The 16,554-nt window shown below is 35.2% G+C and overlaps 5 protein-coding genes and 1 pseudogene across 5 annotated transcripts; 4 read left to right on the forward strand and 2 right to left on the reverse strand.

Moving 5' to 3' along the window:
• Nucleotides 1-2,383: 2,383 nt before the first annotated feature.
• LOC103576962 (hypothetical protein) lies at nt 2,384-3,502 on the forward strand. Its single transcript, NM_001414807.1, has one exon. It carries the CDS (start codon nt 2,486-2,488, stop codon nt 2,792-2,794), a length of 309 nt encoding a protein of 102 aa, NP_001401736.1. The 5' UTR covers nt 2,384-2,485; the 3' UTR covers nt 2,795-3,502.
• Nucleotides 3,503-3,569: 67 nt separating this feature from the next.
• LOC103576963 (hypothetical protein) lies at nt 3,570-5,446 on the reverse strand. The gene has a single exon (NM_001414793.1). It carries the CDS (start codon nt 4,964-4,966, stop codon nt 4,568-4,570), a length of 399 nt encoding a protein of 132 aa, NP_001401722.1. The 5' UTR covers nt 4,967-5,446; the 3' UTR covers nt 3,570-4,567.
• A 1,769-nt stretch (nt 5,447-7,215) lies between these two features.
• Nucleotides 7,216-8,045, forward strand: LOC103576965 (hypothetical protein). The gene is made up of 3 exons (NM_001414795.1): nt 7,216-7,680; nt 7,818-7,876; nt 7,944-8,045. Exons 1-3 carry the CDS (start codon nt 7,422-7,424, stop codon nt 8,043-8,045), a joined length of 420 nt encoding a protein of 139 aa, NP_001401724.1. The 5' UTR covers nt 7,216-7,421.
• A 795-nt stretch (nt 8,046-8,840) lies between these two features.
• LOC103576976 (uncharacterized) lies at nt 8,841-12,138 on the reverse strand (annotated as a pseudogene).
• Nucleotides 11,306-14,554, forward strand: LOC103576968 (uncharacterized). The gene is made up of 2 exons (NM_001414980.1): nt 11,306-12,581; nt 12,692-14,554. The coding sequence occupies exons 1-2, from the start codon at nt 12,310-12,312 to the stop codon at nt 13,017-13,019; spliced, it is 600 nt and encodes a 199-aa protein (NP_001401909.1). The 5' UTR covers nt 11,306-12,309; the 3' UTR covers nt 13,020-14,554.
• On the forward strand, nt 14,548-15,657 carry LOC103576967 (hypothetical protein Segment Q family). Its single transcript, NM_001414779.1, has 3 exons — nt 14,548-14,822; nt 14,952-15,275; nt 15,630-15,657. The coding sequence occupies exons 1-3, from the start codon at nt 14,551-14,553 to the stop codon at nt 15,655-15,657; spliced, it is 624 nt and encodes a 207-aa protein (NP_001401708.1). The 5' UTR covers nt 14,548-14,550.
• The last annotated feature ends 897 nt before the right edge of the window (nt 15,658-16,554 follow it).

The following is a 16,554-nucleotide window of genomic DNA, read 5'->3' on the forward strand; positions in this document are numbered from 1 at the left end:
CTAATTATTAATTCGATTTAATATGACCAACAGTGAGGAACGCGATTGTTCAAAACAAGTTGACGTCGCCGAATGCGGCTCGGAAAACATCGAAGGTTTCCAACAATAGTATGAGTATTATATACCTTTCTCGTCATAACTAGATATAAAAAGTACAACTACTATAATTACACTCAGCCAAACTAAATATGTTTGCTTAATAACGAAGAACAAAGAATCACTTTCCAATATTTGAATTACTATTAATAGACTTTGCTCAATGATGTTTATCAGATAAAGTACCAAGATTGTGATTCTATACGCAAATATTTGCGTCGAATACGTTCTGTTGCTATGATTACGAAAACAGTGATGTTCTCTATGTGTTCGAGGCAAGGTAATGTGCGATGTCACAATTTATACGTCTTGTGTCTACTACAAAGGAAATTATGGAAATTAGTACTCTGTGTAGGGATTGTTTATTTACTCAAGCGTTCATTTAAAGAACAGGAACGACTGTATTATGCTAGCCTCAATTGTTCAAGGAACTACCAAACTGTAATCGATAGAGACGAAACTTGTAATAATGTTCCACACCTTATTAAAACAAACGATTTAAAATACAATTTTTCAAATGCTTGTGAATACATTTAAATGACTCCTCTCATAGGCATGTATTGCAAATCGTTTCTTTTATCATGGATGTTAAATTTTCATTTTATTAGCAATAATACGTCGCTTTCTATAACCACATATTTATTATTATTTATAACCGACTAAAAATAAAATAAACTACTCATATGGTCGTTAAATAGCTATTAAACTTAAATTTTATGTCCGAATCTAATAATTATATCAAATTTCAAAACAACAAATAACTCGTTTTCTTGCGCATCTTTAGTATTTTATGACCATCACATTTCGAGTGGATGATCTATAAACTAAATTCTTTATTGTTCGTTATGATACTCAACGTATAAACAAAGTGTGTCGTAACCTTGGCTCTACTTCAAAGTCAGTGAGTTTGTTGACCACATTGATAATGCATACCTCAACAGAGTTTGTATGTTTACGTTTGTACACATTTGTTGAAGTGAAGAACGCAATTTAATTTAAGTGTGGCCTTTTGCTGGTTATTCCACTCATGTTTATTGTTCGTGATTTTTACGATTTTGCTTTTTGTACCATTGTTCATGAATAGAAATCATTAGCTATAACAGCTGGATAAACAAATGAATCTGATATGCATGTACCTATCAATGTCACGTGTTACTTCTCGTAAACAAGCGAAACTATTATTAGAAACAAAGTGTATTACAATGTCAATGTGTTTTGAAGGCTAAACAAGTAGTTAAAGTAACAATACTCCTACGCCTTTCAACTTTCATTGGACATTTGTCCATTATCAGTTATTGGTGCACTTTTTATAGGACACTTGTTTCTTATCAACTATGTGTTCACTGGAACCAATTATCTTATCGGGACTCAGAAGGTCATTGCACTGTACTTCGTACCTAAAATAGACCAGTGAAACAGTACACCAGTTCTAGGAAAAAGATATAGGTAGCCATTAATTGACAAGATTACCTCGCCGAAACCCTTTTTGAATCAAAAATCCAAAAATGGATCAACGTTCTAATTATAGAATAGGTCGTGGCGGTTTATTACCTTGGTATTGATTTTTAGTGTTGGTTTTTAGTTTTCAGTTTGTTCGAAATTTGGTAAGACACATGTTTTTCTTGAACTAACTCCAGCAAGGAAATTTTTCTGAACCTTTATTGTCATTTGACCCGTAATCGATGGCCAGTTTTAATGAGTGAAGACATTTTAATGTTCTATTTTTGTTGTCTTTACGTTTAAGATTAATAAGTTTTCTAAATTTATTTAACCTTGATTAACGTCAATAGAGTTTTAACGATGCATTATTTACTAACAACTGTCAGTTTTTATTATTGGAAAAGCAGAACTACGTCTGGAATATATATATTTAAATCGGAACATGCCTGACATCAGGGTTGAAAGCAAAGATATGTTACAATTTTAGTTATTTTATCTTATGAACGTTTTCTCTCATGTAAATAAAATCAAATCGAGAAAGGGGTGTTTGATTTACATCAAACTCGCCTTATGGCCCTTGGTTTGAGTCCTTGTCGAAGTTTTTTCGAATCTATAAAATAAATGTAATTTACAAGACGGTTCTAAAATTAAAAAAAATTGTTCCATAGTAAATCTTTGAGAAGCTTTTAAAGATAGCTAGTATATAAATAGTTATTATAGGAAGCGCACTCACGTGCAGACCCTAACAGCGAATAAAAGTGTGTTTATTATTCTAGGAGTCGTCACTGTCGGGATGTATAAAAACTCACTCCTGTTCTGTTTATTTCATAACTAGTGTTGTTTTGGCAGTACTGAGTAGACGTCAGTTATTTTCTTATTATTTTTTTTAAAATATTTATGCAGTCAGTGTTAATTCAGTAAACAATTATATACTTGATACAAACTTAAGATGACTTCATCATCGTCACCGTCTTCATCATCTTCAAAGTGTTCAAATATTGCATCAGTCTGCTTCATACCTAAAGAGTGGAATGATTACCCAACATCAACTCTAGAATGTGTACTGACCACTGACATTAAAGAGCATATGAAGAATTACAAAGAAGTGGTAGGTGCCCCGATTTCAGTTGGTGGTGTGCCAGCAAAACTTGAGTTATTTGGCCCCAATATTTGGATGCGCAAAGACGGAGATGAGAAAAGCAAACCTAATTCCAAAGATTATGCTGCGCGTTTCATACGAGACCACTCGAAAATATAATAATGGTGATATCGTTTTATATTTAAACTGTTGGTTGACAGTTTGCAAAAGTCAGGATGTTTTGGGAAACTTTTGTGCGTATCACAAGTGATCATCGACTTTCCTGATTTCACACGACATTAACATCTGAAGCCAAATGGGACGTGACCTGTTTTGAAGAAGCAACGAGATGGATCGCACAAGATTGATAGGCCAGTATTAATCTAAATATGGTGTTGTTGTATGGTATTCGTTATCTGTTAGTATCTAACGTTATATTTTCTGTAAATGCCCATCAGTAAATGAAGTTTTTTTTTTCTCAAGGCCTTACTTATTTGTCACCTCTATTACTTTCCGAAGCGAATACTTATTTGTTATTTTGAATTTCCGAATTCTACATCGCAAATGGAATGATACGCAAATATACACAAATTTAACAAAAATAGATAAAATAATAAGATATCTCGAAAGATTGTTATCGTCTACCTATACAATAGACGATTAGTATTCATAGAAATAAAATTTAAATATAGTCAGATTAATGCAAATGTGTCATTTATCTTTAAATTGTTCATTTTAATTTAGTGCGAAATACTAATATGGATGAAGAAGTTACGTAAACTCAGTTGATGACCAATTCACATTAATTTTTTGGTGCTTGACATTGAAACTTCACCCCCCATGTTCAGGCGAGTCGTTATGAAACTAAAGTGAACGCTTAGCACCCGCGGCAGGGGTATATTATAGAAAAAAAAAGTTTTTTCTTTCAATATTCAACTTAGCCATGTAAAGCCATGCAAACTACGGCACTGTTACCAAACACAAAGTAGGGTTAAAATTAATAGAAAGTGATACACAGTAACAAAACTACTCTCACATTGCGCACAATTGAATCCAGGGCGCTTTTCGACTCACCCTAACCTCATTCGATAGGCACCAAGAAGTTTCAAGACTCTCAAACTAAAAGGGTTAACTTACAGCCAAATTTTCTCATAATTTTCTAAGTAACTTACGTATACTTACAAGCTGTTCGTCATATAAAGCAAATTAATGGTTTATACTTCAAAGTCTGTCTATCACTATTACAACATCATAATATTTTTGCTCTCTTGCAGTATATTTTTTTTAGAAGTAACATCCTCAATAAATTATATATCGAATAACTCGATTGAATTTTATTGTAAATAAACACCTACATGTTAGATACATAAATAACTCGTACAAGCGCACTGATACGACATCGCCTTGTATTACTCATCTATCAGATTAACTTGACCTTGGTTAACAAAACCGGCTTCTGTCTTGCTCGCATGCCCGCGATGCGCAGACTCAGTGGATCCGCGCCGTAGCTTTTCGCGGGCTTTTTCAAACGCTACAATTACTGTGACTCGCATGGTCATAAGTTAACTGCTAATGATAATTGACAGGTGATGAAAATATCAACCCTCTTAATTGGGCATATCATTGTGGCATATCATATATTTGTATGAATTCTGCTTCTGATTAGAAATGTGTTATCACATCAAACAATTATTGAATTAACTGCATCGGTAAGATTGTAATAAATGATATTTCAAGTGTTTAGCGAGATTTTCGGCATCTTACGATTTTAGCTTTTCCAATTTGTCGTTAATGAATAAATAGGCTATGATTTCAATGAGGTTGGTAAGTTGGATATTTAATACATAAACTCGTAAAATTAAATGATTTTTTTAATAGTATAAAAAATAGCCTTCAGTGGCTGTTAAAAAATCTGCACATTATTAGACTTAATAATTAGTGCTCGTGATATATTTAGTCTGATAATGACCCCGAGATACTGGAAGTTTCTGTAACCTCAAAACTTGATGATAAACAATGTTGATCTTCTGATTTAGGTTGACAGAAGAATGTAGACTTTGCTTGTAGCATCTTCAGGACAATCCTTGACTGTACTTTGCTAAAACTTTTAGAATGGCAAGAAGAGCTCGAAGCCATTGAGTAGTTGGAATTAGAAGCATTTGATTGTTGACGGGATTTTTCTGAGCTTTTCCACTCCAATAGTTTGTTTTTGTCATCTGCCGTTAGATTGCTACCCGTCATATTCTTCACTTTTTGAATATTTTCAGAGGCTATGAACTTCATTTCTTCTCCTGTTTCTTTACATTTTTGTATGAAACTGTTCATTTCCTCAATCTGAAACATTGATTGCATTTGTAATTACAATTTAGGTGAAAATAAATTTTTTATTAAACCTGCAGGGAATAATTGAATTTTAGTGGTTTGAGAGAACAAAGTCGTACTTTGGTTTTGATATTACACTTTCAGGTGCTAATCTAGTGAAAAATCGCCCGTATACTAGAAACGTAGGACATCCTAATGCGCGGGTATGCCACTTTCCCCTTCAACTCGGGTAGGTAATCACGAACAAGGACTGTAATGTCCTGTTGTCTTCTATCAGTGTGTACCAGAATTAAAAAAAAAAACTTACTGCGTTTGATGAATCACCACTCAAAATCGTATTCTCTCTATGGAAGCAAGCTCACACTGATGGCAATACACGAAGTACCACCATCTTAAATACCCAGTATTTGACAGCGTTTTTATTGCCTTGTTTTTGTATTGTTACTTCAATAGTTGAACTATTGTTGAACTACTGTTCATGATCTTTTGACATTATTATCGCTGAAAATAAAGTGTTTGAGTATGACAAATGCTTAAAGTAATTTTTTCTATTATGAAGACTGCGATTCTCGTGATAATTTATGACTTCTAGACCAATTCCAAAAAATTTTTTTCTCTTTGACCAGAAATAATAATACTGATATGCTATCCACAGAGAAAGGAATTTTACCAGGGAAGAGATTTTTCAGATCTAGTAATACTAGAACTAGATACAAGGGGCAACAGTTGACTTAGTGCTATTAGAACTAATCATTCCATCTTTTGGTCAATAGAAATTTATACTACTAATTACTATGTCTTGAATTAAAACCAAACTCAGAACGAACTATGGTTCTTTATTGTTCCATAGTTGGTAGCAATGAACTTGATTACAAAGATACATTAAAAATACGAAAGTCTTACAAAAATATGCTCCGCAAGAAATGAATGTGTTCGTATGTAAGTCACTTGTAAATAGTTTTTGATTTTGAATTTTTGTAGAACAAGAAATTTTCATTTTCAAGATCTCTCCTAGTACGCATAGGTAGCATATGTATGGTGATTTCATACTAATGATCTTAAATTGCACTAGGTATGATGGTCAGCGGGAAATTTTCAATGAGACCTGCTACGAACTATGAGAAAAGTTCGTGATGTGAACTTTAATTCAATCATTTTGCCGAACAGTTACATCATAATTTTCACTTCTCCATCCAAATATTTTGTTCAGTATTCTTGTTCACAATCGAAAAAGCTATTAGATTTTCCAATCAATAAAATATTCTGATGAGTCTAAAAGTATTTTAATAGAAAATCATTGGTAGTATGTAAAAATTAACCCTCGTAAAAAATGGGATATTTTTTTTGAATCGAATACAAGCTTGATTCAATCAGGATTCGTTAGCAATTTGAAAAGCTATTAGATTTGGTCATTAAGATACTCTATAATCATTAACTGCTTACAATTAGTTGACAATTAAAGCTTTATTTCAATTCATCAGAAGTAAATTGTGTCGTATCAATAAATCAGTGCATGTTTACAGCTGTCGCGAGCATTAAACTCATAATGAAAATTATTGGCCTTAACCCAAACGTCCATTGAATTGGTAAAATTAACCTTTATTGTTTCGCGGTAAACAGTAGTTAGGGTTGTCACTGAAGCTTCATTGACAACTAATGGACGCTAAATAGCGCAATGTCATTTCCAAAATTAAAAAAATTTTTAAATATTCCATATTATTATAGAAAACTTATTGGATCTTCTCGGCTACAAATAAGCAAGAATCGATATTTCTCCAGTTTTTCGTTACTTTTCTCTTTAAATTTGTCTTAATTGTACCGATAACCCTGGAATAAATATGATGCATACCTATTTTCATTATTCACCTTTCGGTATATATATTTGGGCGAAATAATGCAAATCCTATGGTTTCTTCGAAACACTAGCTACCGATCATACACTAAAGCCTTTTCCTCAAGTATAGCTATCAAATATGATCCTTCTTGGGCCGTATAAATACATATGTTATGTCCCACACGAATGGAACATTTTTCCTCTTCCAGTATTAGAAACTCTTGTTTACAAAAGTATTAAAAGAAATAAACGAGAAATGAGTGAACTGTTTGGTACAACTATTGATCTCGCTGGTGTCACTACTACCGTAGAAAACTACAGTTTGCGGCTATGGATGAAAAAAACCCTAGATAAGGGAAATCATCCAGATCCAAAAAAGTACTTCAGGATACTAGTGGAATCGTAACGTCTTCGCTAGTAGAAGTAAGTATGTCTTTAAATGTCCAAGTAATTTAAAAGATTTTGTGATTGATGCCCCTAGATCTAGACTCATTTGATTCCAATTCATCTCAAGTATCTTTGCAAATGCATATAAATATTCTTACTCCCAGATTTTTGGCACTCGCTTCAAAGACTTTTTGACGCGATCTAGAAATTCTACATTTGCTAGCTTTGTTTATTTGTTTTATTCTACTCGGTCCTATTGTAAAAATGCTGTCAAATTATACCTGCTATGTTCCTAACGAGTGGGCTGTTCACTCGGAAAAAGTTCTACACGATACAATAAGACGTAAAACATTCCAACAATGGCGTTATTACAAACACCTTGAGGGAACAACGATGCGTTTAGAGGACGTAACAGCAAAATTTGTTTATTATAACTATAATCCGTGGATGCGTAAAGCCGATGACCAATCTAACAGCCCAAATATGAACGAATACTTTGGAATACGAATGAATTGCATTCTCTGTTCAAAGCCGTGAGTGGTTTATATATTTTTAGTGCTAAAGTCTCGCAAATAACCTAATCCCCCATGACCTCAAATCGGAACCATTCATTGTCTTGTTGAAATTTATCTTTATAACACAGGTTTTTTTTTATTTCAGATGTACGAGCACGTACTACCCTCCATTCTACTCTCGTTGATTTTGTCTTAGCTATTATGGTAAAAATGTGAAACTTATTCATGGAAATAAAATTTAATGTATTGTTTATATTGTATTATTTAATAGAATCCTTACTATTCTAAGAGTACACAACAGGTAAATTTAACAGAATTTACGATATCAGTTACTGCAAAACAATTAATGCGCACTTTAACTAAATCAAAGTAGAGCAGTATAAAAGTTAGGTAGACGATGGTGTCCATGATGGTGGTTAAGCAGAATCCCCATCGACAAAGAAATCCAGCTCGGGTCCCAATGAGTGAAGTAAGCTGTTCTTTCTTGCAAGATCACGACGCTTTTTCACGCGAACCCACACCATGCAAAGAGCATCGTGAACCCTTTTCGGTGCCAGCCACAGCCTGTCTAGTAGTTCCTCGACGTCCATTTGAATGTAGTACTGGAACAAGTAGAACACAAAGTTAAAATGAAGCAAATATGTTGAACTATTACCGTGCTATACTGGCTTAAGTGTTAAGAATATCTACTTCTAAGAGAGTCAGAGGATTCTTCATAGAATCTCGGGGTTGTCTAGTCGGTGCTGCACGAAACAACCATGCGACCTCTTCTAGATGAGCTGGCGCGAGGCACCAAAAAATTGGATCATTTGCGGTCAGCCACCCATCATCCGGATACACAGTTTCGAACAGGTCGTAAATTTCGTCATCAGATTCTGATCCGTCTATCTCAGCATAGGCGGAATCTTCGTCTTCGTACAGCATTTTATTATACTTTGATGGAGGCTGAGGACGATGTCACAAAATCGAATTGTAAAGCACGACGATACTCGAACCGCGAAATGTCAAGACCAGACTGACTTTTAGGTCTCCAAAGACCGACTTTATGTTCTGGTCTGGAAATCGACCGATTGGCTGATGGCCCGTTAAAGTCTTGTTATGGTGTATTTGACAGTTTAATAGAAATAAATCAATATAAGTGTTGATGACAAATTGGGCTTGATCAATTCCAAGTCAGATTCATTAATTGTAATATTACCAAACAACACTCTTAAATAGTACGCAAATCGATTGTCAAATTTATCTCAAGAGGTGGTAAAATATGGTCAATTGATTCCAAGTCGTATGCACTTGTCCTATTAAAAGATCCAGTTACGTACGTCAACTCCCTGAAGAAGGAGACGTAAGACAGAAAGGGATAGAGTAGGATAAGTAAGGAATTTTCTCAATGAATTGTCTACAAATGAATTGAGAAAAACATAAATAGAGTATTAGAAATCTAAAAAAAAAGTAATTTAATTTACGTGTATTTTAAATGAGAAATCTTGGACATTAAATGGAAAATACTTAGGATTGGAATTAAGAGCTCAAAAGTTTGATCTTTAACTTATTGAGCCACACCTTCCATCGTACGGTATTACACCAATTTAATATAGTGGAAACCTAAAACATGCAAACCTTCTCAATAAGACAATTTATAGATAAATTGAGAAAAATATAGATAGCCCGGACTGGGAATCAAACCCAGACCATGTCAGTTACGCGCAGAGTTCCCTTCCACTTGAGTTATCTATGCCTATGCCATATTTCGTTCACTTTGTCTATATCCATTGAGCCATGCCATCCATCCTACGTTAGCATTTTTAAATTAATTAAATAATGCTGTTGAGCAGAAAAGTATACATTTATGCACACACACACATTCGGAAATGTACGTAATTTTATGGTATTGTGCTTTTTTCGCAAGTTTTGTGTGTAATGTAAGCAAGCTGTGAGAAATTTGACCGAAGCACTTGACCCAGCCTACAGAATATGAGAATGCATACTCTAAGCGATTAACTTATTGTAAAACTCACTGTTTGTTGAACATGGCTGCCTTCTACCCACATCCAGGGACCCGTGGTTTACATATAATACTTTTGTTTCCCTAGTATCTTCCGTAGCGCAATTTGTTTTTGATCTGGAAGCTTAACACCATTCAGTTGATGATTTTTGAGATTTTCTTGAAGTTCCACCGAACCTGTTTTTCCAACTGGGCTTTGAGTTGACAGAACAGCAGCTCTCGATTCTGAGGTTTCTCTATTTTTAGAGATTCCTTGTTTCTCATATGCAGAAGCTGCAATTGCCCTAGCTTTCTCACGCTTCTCTATTGCTTTTGATTGCCTGGAACCAGCCATAACAGCTAGTTCCTTCGGAGTAGACGATTTTTGAGTTACTTTGATATTTTTTAATGCAGGAGTAGCCTTTACTTCAGTCTTATTGACCGGGACATTTCTACCAGGTTTCTGAACGCTCATTATCTCAGCTCTAGGCACCCTAAGAATTCTGAGAGTAGCAATCAACAAAATTCTTCAGCCACTTCCAATTGCACATGAAATAAATGACTTTATTACTTTAACGACTAAAATAAACTTGCGAACTTTTATTTATTGGCTATATAGCTCACCGCACGTAAAAACACACGCGCGACTTGCGGTACTGTATACTATACTAATATTGATGCTTCACTACGTGCTTTGAAATATGCGAGCCAAAAATATAATTTATTTTTATTACAATCATTGTGAGTGCGGCCCCTATTAAAAGATCTTTGAAAATTATGACAAAGGTTATCTAAGTATCAGTAGTGTAGTTTTATTTAGATAATGATATTTAACTGACTAAGTTCTATGCTGTAGTTTGACATTGGTCATAATGAGCAGCATCTTTTCCTATAATAGAGTAAGAACGTTCGGTTGTAGAAACGTCTTTGATCTATTCTTGTAAGGAATTGGATAGAACAGAAAGGAAACGAACCAAGTGAATGCCATTCATGTATTTTTATTTATATTTCAATTCGGGTTAGCACAATAACATACTTATATACTATGTTAATAAGAGTACAAACATTTCTCATTAATTATATTCAAAACAATGATAATAATATTTCCTGATTATGATAATACAATTACGCATTTATAGCTCATGATAAGAAAATAATATACGCATTTTTAGTTACGTGTTAACATTTACATCAAAAAGTTACTTTTCACGTTTACGTAGGTTGATATACTGTTCAATGATGTTAGTTGCTTCACTAACGGTTGAGTGTAAGGAACGTAAAAGCTGGTTCTCGATGCTACTTGAAGATTGATTAATTGTTTGATAGGATACGGCCGGGGTGAGAGAATAAGTTGGGGTTGTCGGATAACTATGGCTGGTTGACTGAGTCGGAGGCTGTAACCCACCAGACATGTTGGTGTAAAACGCCGAAGTTGTCTGACAACTCTTCGATGACGGATCTCCTAGTGAAACACTGGAACGATTCATTTCGTTGTACTGCTTCTTCGTGGGGCTCATTCTGCGAAAAACTTTCGCAATCGCATTTTCCGTTTGTTTTTTTGTAGGCTTGGTCTTGTCAGCCATTTTCTTGCTGTCACCACCGATGATATCAGCACTGGAGATTTGACTTCCGCCTTCTGCTTGTCAGCTACTTGAGTATCTGTAGATAAAAATTATTATCAAAGACGATTCAGCACATTCAGGTTTCCAGTTTAAATCTGAGCTGGGTAGCAGGCATCAGTTTTTGAGATGTCGTTTCATTTATTTTCTGAGTTTTCTTGGATATGATGTCACAGTAGAGAGCAAAATCTTAAAAGTCATTTCACAGCCGAGTTATTAACCCTGACCTGGTTGTCTCTACTCTTAAATTGAATCTACGTCATATCAAACGAAAAGAGCGCTAGTCTGAGGACAAGGGGCAGACAAATAGTAGAAGGGGGCGCATACACAACTACGAACCGTTACTTACATAGCCTTACTAAGAACTGTGATTGGTTTTATTTCTGAGCAGCTCATACCGATACTCCTCAAGACGGATTATCGAGAAAGGGTTAAGGACATGGGAACTTCGTCACTGTTTTTCAAACTTACCTCCGCTACAAACCGTTGCTACGTCAATTTTTAATAACGTTAATTTGTCAATACTATGAACCTTCTCAACCGTCAGCTGCGTCGCAAGTGAAAACAATGCAGTTATTTCAGGATTTATATTCTTCAGATAATCATCTCCAATTGAAAATTAATGGATTCGAGTACCACTTGACGCTTTATATTAGAAATGATTTATGTCTGTTGCTTCGTGGCGTGGTATTCTCGTTCGAGTAAATACATCATTCGCTGTTCCTGTGTCAATTTTTACTAAACAGCTTCATTATAACGTATAATAAATAGTATATTATATGCAGAATTCCAAAACAAGTTCAATCACCTGAAACTGCGTCGTGTTGTTTTGATGTTGAATAGGTCAGCACTCTAATTACGCGCATATATTCATATCGGTTGTCCTATTTGACTTTGACCAGCGGGTAATGCACTTACCTAATTAGTAACCCATTCATGTAAATACTGTCGAACGCTATATAAATATCTCAACTTAATCCTTAGTGCAGATAGTGTACTATTGGCTTTCAAAACTCAGAAACGTCTACTTTGTGGGCATGTCTTCTAAACATCTATTCATTGTTCCAAATGAATGGGGTAGAGGAGATTATACGCCAGATATCTTGGAATTCATACTCAAAACTGAGATATCACGTGAGCAAATAATCATGAGAGTCGAGGGCATTAAAGTAGACATAGAAGGTGTTACGGGATGTCTTCGATATTACAACCAACATCCCTGGATGCGTAAGAAACAGGATAACAATTCAAGGCCAAGTTTCAAAGAATATTTCAAAGTGAACATTTCCTATAACGATAACAGCGAGACGTGAGTTTTCCGCATTTTATTTACAGACATTGCATCATTACTTTTATGTGAGGTCCAATAAACTTCAGGGCTCTTGTACTTTTAATGACAATACTATATTTATTTAACAGGGTGGACAGTCACACACTAGTGCGTAATCTGCAAGGATCAACGTTTTTTTATGCTACTTCTCATAGATACCTGTACCTGGTTCCCCGCGAATGGCTAGCCCTTCCATGGGTTGCCTTAGAAATTTCACTTCACGAAGAGATTTCAAACTATTATAGCAAACATGGAAAGCTTGAAGGCGCTGTGATTCGGATTCAAAACGTAACAGCATGTCTCCAGTCTTACGACCAACATTTCTGGATGCGTAAATATCAGGATCAAAGAGATAAGCCTCACCCCACAGAATATACTGCAATTCATCTACCTTGCATTGATTGCAGCCCCCCGTAAGTTACATTCTCAATGTTTTACAACAGGCTATTTACGGTATTAAAAGATTTTGGATGACTCATGTAACTAATTTAGTTATTTTGTTTCAGAAGCAAATCACTGAAGAAATAGCCACAAGTTAGCATTCAGAGAAAAGTAGGTCCTAGTGCTATGTTTTTAAAAATAATGTTTGTATTATCAATAAAGTGTTAAAAATCATGTGTTCAGATTCATTTCATCCTGTTCGAAGTATGATTGTAAAGTTCCAAACAAATACCGTAGAGTTACTTACTTCCCTTCGTATGTTTTATTGATATTCTTGAAATAATTGGACCCTTTAAAAAACACCTGTATGTAACATAGATAGCAGCAGTTACTAAAGTTTTCTACGTGTTGCAAACCCTTATTTAAAGGACACTGACTGACCTAGAACACAGTATAATCATGATCCTTTAATGAACGGATTCGGATGAGCAACCATGGATACAAAAAAGATGCAATCTTATTTCCTTGAATGCCTTTCGATAAAGTCTCGGTATACTTACTGAATTCCTAATACAGCGTTATTATTGATTGGGACGAGATCGTAGTTATGAATTGTCTCAACAAGTTTGTTATGATATTCTAGAGGGCAAAACACGTTCAATTGCCAAAAACTGCGTAGTAAATTTGAAGTATTTTCCACAGAAATATTTTTAGTGTATTCGTCACAATAAAATTGAGTAGTCCAGAAGGTCCAAAACAAATCCTTAGTTCAGAAGTTTATTCATAATGTAACTTACCGATGTGCTGTGGCCTTGAGCGCTCAGGCTGGATCTTACGCAAGGCCGGCAGTTCAAGTCTCGGTTGCGGCAGAAAGTTTCCATTTTTTTTTTTTTTTATTTATTTAAGAAATTTACTTCGACTTTGTACTCAACATTCGGAGGAGGTCGCATATGACAGCTGGCTAACTTAGTCAGTTTTTTCTATAGATTTCTGTGCTATATCTATAAAATATTTCAGTAAACAAATGTAGTTCAGGTTAGGAGTAAGCCGACCGTAAAACGCAAGGAAGGGAAAGAGAGGGAAAGAACTTACAGTAATTAATATATGGTTAATAGATGGTACTAGTGGGCACTAAGAGAGCTTTCCGAAAGAGGGCAACATTTGAGAAAGGGTGTGCTCACCTGTGTATGTCGGCATGTTGATCACGGTAAAGACTTTGTGTTAAGAAGCCTCAGCCTTTATGCTCGTGAGCAGAGGGCTCTAGTAACAGGATGAATACGGGAATGCAATATTTTAAAATTTGTTTGTGAAAAGTTTACCTTTTAATCTGGCTGGCAAATGACATTTTTATTGCGAAATTGATAAACGACATTATCATGAGCAAATGCGTAGCATCACTCATTTGATGAGCTGTTTATCATCAAACAACGGCCAATGCACTTGTTATTGTCAATTGGAAACCTATGACCCTACGTATCTTTCTATCCTATATAAACAACAGAATTGAATCCTGAACACACGAGTCGCACGTTTATCTTTGTTATGTGAAAACATATAATTTGGTGAAATGTCTAATAAACATGTGTGCCTAGTTCCAAATGAATGGGGGAAGGAATATTATACCCCAGACGTCTTGGAAGTTATAATAAAAAAAGAAGTGACCTGTGAACAAATAACTAAAAAAATTGAAGGCGTCGGCATCAGGGTAGAAGGCGTAACAGCGCATCTTCGATATAACGGCCCTCAACCCTGGATGCGTAAAGATAATGATAAGAAGTCCTGGCCAAGTCCCAAGGAATACTTCGGTGTCTACATGTCCTGCAATGATTGCCGTGAACCGTCAGTTACATACCTTTCATCCTTAAACTATTAGTACTTTTAGTAAAAATACTTTAATTATATTTAAATGGAGATAAATAAACTCCAGTGCTGTGTTATTGTTTATAAATGTTAGAATTTATCATACAGTGCGGAGAATCACAAGGGACTCTGCAGCATGCAAGGATCTATAATCTCCAATCCTGGGTCTCATAGACACATGTACCTAGTGCCCTATGAATGGTTATCATTACCATGGGCCGATTTGGAATATACAATCCGCAAAGAAATTGCAAGTTATTATAGCAAGTTTGGGACAATTGAAGGCGTTGCTATTGTCATCCAAAATGTAATAGCAATCTTACGATATAGTGGTCAAAAGCTCTGGATGTGCAAAGTTCAAGATCAACGAGATGAACCGCATCCTACAGAATACTTTGCAATTTTTGTACCTTGCTTGTTCTGCTTTGAACGGTAAGGTATATTTCTAGTTACACAACAGCTTATAAATTACACCATGTACACACATACCAGATTAAATACATAAATCGTCCCAACATTCTCATATTGAGAAATATGAAGTAGGATTGTAGGGAATTAGAAAGGATAAGAGAGGAACCATCTCCATGAACAGTTTATAGATAAATTGAACAAAATAATCGCATAGTCTGAAATGGGAATCCCACCCAGACTGTGTCAGTTACGTGCTGAGCGCTTTACTACGTCAGCGATCCGGACTTCTAACGTATTTCGTCCAATTTATCTATGTCTATCCATTCAAGGTCAGTTTTTATATGACACATAATAAACTTAGTCATTTGGTTTCAGGAACAAGCCCCTGTACAGACGGAATTGATAAGCCAGCTCACTAAAGATTAGATTTTAAGGTTCAATGTATTTTTTTTATAATAATTATTTTACAAATAAAATATTAAAGATTATGTGCTTAAATTCATTGACTTTACCTAGAAAAATTATTTTAGGGTTCTATCTAAACAAAAACCGTCGCATTGACCATCTCTTTCCACGGATAATTATTCAGTTTGCTCAGACTGCTCGGAAGTTTCTAGACCTATTTCTCTCACTTGGTAGCAATAATAACTATAATTTACTACTAATAAAAAAATCGCTGAAAAGTAAAACAAGCCGATGTGTCGACAGAACCCAAATATTATTATTAATAGACACACTTGGCTCGTATGTTCGCTGTCCCATTAAATAGTCAATAGCACGCAATCACATGCTGCCAGGCGAGAATGATAAATTGATGGCAATGAACTTTTCATTGAACTTGACCGAGGAGGGCAACGTGAATAATATACTGTTGTATCTGATTATAGTTTGTTATTCATAGTACTACCTCAATGTCAAATTGGTTTGTTTACTTTTATTGGCTTTACATAATTTAAACAGGGTCACACAGTTGATATAACAATAGCAGCTAATTACCTTATCGTGAGTCAACGAGTTGTGAATTTCGTAGGTCATTGTCGCTTAACTGGTGAGTCATCTAGAAATTGTTGAAGTATCATTAGATCATGGCAGATCGAGCTGGATCAGGAGTTCCTAAACATCGGCTGATGTTGTTGCTGTCTCATGGACTGGTAAGGAGACCTTATCAGCTTATGCCTTGATAGGTCAACAGATGTCTTAACCAAACGGAATCACCCAAGGGCCAGTGTTCCAGTACCACTTCTACTTTGGTCACGAGGTTCAGATCTAGATGATGGCCTGTGAAGACCAGTATCATTAA

Source organism: Microplitis demolitor, chromosome 2 (assembly GCF_026212275.2).
Source record: "Microplitis demolitor isolate Queensland-Clemson2020A chromosome 2, iyMicDemo2.1a, whole genome shotgun sequence".
NCBI classification, from domain to species: domain Eukaryota; kingdom Metazoa; phylum Arthropoda; class Insecta; order Hymenoptera; family Braconidae; genus Microplitis; species Microplitis demolitor.